Source organism: Vigna umbellata, chromosome 7, assembly GCF_029865625.1.
Source record: "Vigna umbellata cultivar VRB3 chromosome 7, Vumbellata_1.0, whole genome shotgun sequence".
Lineage (NCBI taxonomy): Eukaryota > Viridiplantae > Streptophyta > Magnoliopsida > Fabales > Fabaceae > Vigna > Vigna umbellata.
The window spans coordinates 37,737,494-37,742,433 of record NC_142171.1 but is presented as its reverse complement, the minus strand read 5'-3'; the positions used below and the strand labels follow the sequence as shown (position 1 = coordinate 37,742,433).

The 4,940-nt window shown below is 35.0% G+C and overlaps 1 protein-coding gene across 1 annotated transcript; it reads left to right on the top strand.

Annotated features, from left to right (window-relative positions):
* Nucleotides 1–783: 783 nt before the first annotated feature.
* Nucleotides 784–4,940, top strand: LOC148195917 (uncharacterized). The gene is made up of 3 exons (XM_088095321.1): nt 784–994; nt 1,083–1,299; nt 4,607–4,940. Exons 1-3 carry the CDS (start codon nt 784–786, stop codon nt 4,653–4,655), a joined length of 477 nt encoding a protein of 158 aa, XP_087951447.1. The 3' UTR covers nt 4,656–4,940.

Here is a 4,940-nt window from a genome sequence, read left to right as displayed (position 1 = left end):
ATTCATCAAATAATCAAACAAAGTATCATACAAACATACAACCATTCAGAACAAGAATCTTAATCAAATTATATAAGTTTCCCTTACCTCTAATGTAGCCGAACGCTCAAATGATGCAAGTTATAGCTCACCACTACCAGAGACCTTAGCGTTCTATAGTCACACTTTAAGAAATTAAACCAAACAGAAGACCAGAAATACTCAGAATGAGATAATACACTCATGCAACCAGAAATCTGGGTTTGCATGTGAAAGGAAACGAACGTTCTAGGGAGAAAGTAACTCACCGGCTTGAAACCACAACGTGATCGGTTTAAACGAAAGCTCTTGACGCTGGGAGAGTTCAAACGGTGCCTGAGGGGTGATCGGAAGAAGAAAAGATAAAAATTTCTTAGAGAGAAGGTGGAGATGGTAGAGAGAAGGAGGAGATTCAGAAAGTTGAAGATGAAGGGTGCATGCAGAGAAGTGACACGAAAATTTGGAAGTTTAAGTTTTTCTCCTATCGTTAAAACTGTTCGTCCAATCTGCATCACACACCTGTCTTTCCCTTTTTGAATTTCAAGCACCCCTTTCGTTTACACATGTACTCCACTAAGTTGGAGTTTTAAGAATTATGACATATTTGAATGTTATTCTTTATAAAGTTCTTTTAATTATCAACTATAATAAATGTTGAAAAATATTTGATTTTCAAAATATCAATCGCATGTTTTATTTTAAAAGAATAATAAGAGGAAGAAGTTAGGAAGAATTTTAACAAAAGAGAATGGTCACATCACATCAATGATCTGTGAATCAATTGACTTGTTAGGGGGCAAGCTAACATTGGAACAACGTGAACGTGAGGAACAACGCTGTCCCTTCAACAAAACAGATACATTTGGTTTTTGTCGTTGTTCAAATTTCCGCTCTCACCCAAAAAAAATAAGTGTCCTTGATTGCAATTCCCAAATAATAACTAATTACCAAAGAGACCCCTATTATCCTCCTCCGGGTAAATTATTCAATTCAATTAAATTAAACTAAACCCTTTCTTTTGCCGAAACTGTTCTGTTAATTCTCTTTCAATTTAATCAACACAGGCTACGCCCTTCCTTTCCCGCCACCGAGTTACCCATCAGCGCCGCCGCCGCCTCCTGCAGGGTATGAGCCGTTTGCGCCACCGCCTCCGCAGTACCAAGGTTACCAAAGCTATTTGAATCAACAGTACCCTCCGCCACCTCCTTCGCATTACGATTGCCACCACTTACAGTATCATGACGATGGTACCCCCGGTTTTACTTCCTTCTTGGAAGCCTGGTACAATTCTCTCTCCTCTTGATTTTTAATTTTATTTTCCTTATTGTTTGTGGTTTTTTTTTTCTTTTAAAAGAAAAATGTCAAGCTCAGAGGCGTTGCTTTCTAATTCAGATATGCATTTCTACAACGTTGTGTGTACAGAAATAAAGCGGTTATCAATTCACATGATGTGTTTAACATTTTTATATTAATTTCTTCCTCCTGTTTTAAATGTTAAACTAATGGATTAGGATCGTATAATTTTGTTTTTGGAAATTGGTTTAGAAATTGGATATTGGGATCTGAGTTCAATGGAGAAAGGGATTTGAAAGATTTAAATTTTCCTGCATGATTTTTAGTTTTTACAATGTCAACTAATTGTTGATTAATATGCCATTAATTTTACAAAAGTTACTAAAATCAACAAATTTATCATAACATATAATTAGATGATTATGTAAAAGAGTACTATGTTAGTACATTCTAGTTGAATCGAAAGGAAATGTTTCTGAATTAACAATAAATGCAACATTGCTGAACCAAAGGAAACCATCCTAACTAACAGAATTTTTTACACAATGCAAACAGATAGATGGCACAGGTGCTCCTGTGTTTTACCACAATGAGTAGAGACCCTGTGAATTTTATAGAAAATTTGTTATTGTTACAATATTACCTTTCAAGTAACATCTTTGTTCCTTCCATTTTTCCTTCATTTTTTTCTTTCTGCACAATGAGTTAATGATGCAGAAGTAGAAGTCAATCGTTGCTTTTTTTATCAATGATAACCTTTTAGGTAGAGTATACCTATAAGGTTTCGGTTTCATATACTTCCTGAAGAAAAGGGAATCTCAATATTATAACTATGCAGACAAGCTGCCAAATTTTTACACACTGATGGTCTGTTTATAGAATCCTGTTCTTCCATCAAATATTTTGCTTTTTCCAGGATACTCGGGTTCAAATATCCATGGATTAGATGACTATTCATAGCTATTACTTTTAATGTCGAATCGGGATCAACTAGGACAGAAATAAAGCATTGGGTCGAACTCTTCTTTGATGTCAAAGTAATAGCTATGAATAGTCATCGACTCCCGGTAAAGGGTAGAAGAGTACGACCTATTATGGGACATACAATGCATTACAGACGTATGATCATTACGCTTCAACCGGGTTATTCTATTCCACCTCTTAGAAAGAAAAGAACTTAAATCAAAATACTTAATAGCATGGCGATACATTTATACAAAACTTCTACCCCAAGCACACGCAATGGAACCGTAGACAGTCGTCAAGTAAAATCCAATCCACGAAATCATTTGATCTATGGACAGCATCGTTGTGGTAAAGGTCGTAATGCCAGAGGAATAATTACCGCAGGGCATAGAGGGGGACGCATAGAAAAGCATCATAATAAGATAACCCTGTTCTATACTAGAGTAATTTAATCCCGTTCAACATAGGATAAACTATCTAAATAAAAATAATCACAAGTTAAAAAAAAACGCTAACTTCAAAATCAAATCCTAGGCTAAAATTGTAAAACCACTCTCTTACTCTGAATAATAACCAAACACATTTTATACATTTTTCCCGCAATACTGTTCCTAGAAATCTCATGATCAGGAAAGTAATTTAGTTGGGGATGAAAGATGAATGATTCCTTGTTCCAAACTATACTTTAGGCTAAAGTTTAGGTTGAAGGCAAATGGAACATAGTCACATTAAAACTTAGAGTCTAGCGATGCACACTAACAGTCACTTCATAATTATTTCTATTCAATGCAAGCGATGTCTAACATTGGCATTCCAATCATAGATATGAGTAGCTAAGGACTTAGTAGAATGTGAAGGAACAACACTCAGCAGGCTAAGGCTAATAATTAAGAGTAATATGGAGAGAGCGTATGTACACTAGGAGATATACCTTTCTGACTGTTAGGATATTAGATAGAGCTTCTGTTGGTGGTTAGAGGTGTAAAGTTAATCACAGAAAATGCAGGGGGCGTATTCTTTTGTGTGGTTTGAATAGATAACCGAGCGCATTGCTCAGTTGTTGCAACTTGTAAGTTCATAAAGTTAAACCAGTGTAGGAAGCTTTTCTACTTCCTTTGTGTTCTGGTATTCAGTAACAGATGTCCTTTTTCGTTGTTCTCTCGTTTCCTGCATCCTAATTGCACTCTCTCCCTGAGTTTCGACACGGTATATACCAATGGAGCCTACATCAGTAAGGAAAGCAACCCCCTTGATAACTTGAAACAGTTTCTAGTATGTTCTGATTTATTGATTTCTTTGGAAATAAGACAATTCTACGTATAAATTGTTGGGAAGTCTTATATCTCCTTGTCTCCATTCTTGAGATGCGGCTTTTATGTTTGTTCCAATTAGTTTTGTGATCTGACATAAATCATCGTAAAACTCATTAGTTAGAAACAATGACACATGTACTATACTTGCCCATGGAATTCATAGATTTTCATTTATAATTCACTTCACATCACCATCAAATAATTTTTTAGAGGTCTTACATGTGACAACTCTTTTGTTGTGTAAATTTTATGACAGTTCTTTAAAATTGCTTATGACTTGAGACCAAAAGTATTCTGGAAATGTAAAACAAAATCCTTTGGACAACCATGTCCCCTCTTTTGGCTACACCTGTTGGTCAGAATGGTTAACCTGGAGTCAGATCTGTGGTTCAAGAATTATATCAAGTAAATATTGAATTCTGGAAGAAAAATGACAACAAATAGAATGACTAGAGTCAGTTTCTCTTTAATCATTAAAGTCAACTTCCAGCTGTTGTATCACTTCATTAATTTCACATTACACTATAACAATTAGATTAAAATATGATCTAAGGTCAAAATTTTCTTAGAAGTTACATTATGTTGATGAGCTTAACCTCTTTTTTCTTTTGAATGCAAGTCTCATACTTCTTTTTATTCGATAATAAAGCTTAATACTTGAGCATTTGTGAAATTTATTAATCCGAAGCCAAGTTTTGAAGTGGCAACAACCAAGTTATTTTTATTTTATAATCCAAAGCCAAGCTTTTTTAGCAACCTTTCATCCAGCTCTAGGGACTAGGGACTGGAGAGAAATATTTGATATGACTAGAAGCTTTCCATAATATGCAGAAATATCATTTGCTTTTCTCACATAGCCTTAAACAAAGGGAAATTCTAAACTTGTTATCTTTCAGCTTGGGAAATAAACTTTTCATTAAAAATGGTATTGAATCCTTACCTTCCCTGTTATGTCCTTTTTGAAAAGCCTTTTTGGTTCTACAGACTAAGATTCCTTTGTTCATTTACATGTGCAGCTTGACAGCGCTTTGTTGCTGTTGTTTGCTAGAAGATTGCTTTTTCTGATGATCATATTAAAAGTTGCATCTGCAGTTTGGTGTACTTGGCCGGTTATAGCTTCTCTGGATAAATGTTGCTCTAATGTCTTCATGTGTGCGGGATCTGGTAAGTGTTAGTCATTGTTGTAACTCTTGGGTCTTTACCTTCTCCCTCACTCGTTTCTGGTTCTTCATAGATTTTCTGATGTGATCATTGTGAATGCTTAATGTTGCTTAATGTTGCTTAATGTATATTGGAAACTGTAAAGAACAATGTTTTTACCTGGAATAACAAACTAATATATTATGGTTG

Excerpts from the sequence above, each read along its gene's own strand:
- LOC148195917 (XM_088095321.1), top strand. The coding sequence starts at position 784 with ATGATCTGTGAATCAATTGACTTGTTAGGGGGCAAGCTAACATTGGAA. Across the intron at positions 995-1,082 it reads CCCCTATTATCCTCCTCCGG|GCTACGCCCTTCCTTTCCCG; the intron begins GTAAATTATTCA and ends TAATCAACACAG. Across the intron at positions 1,300-4,606 it reads ACTTCCTTCTTGGAAGCCTG|CTTGACAGCGCTTTGTTGCT; the intron begins GTACAATTCTCT and ends TTACATGTGCAG.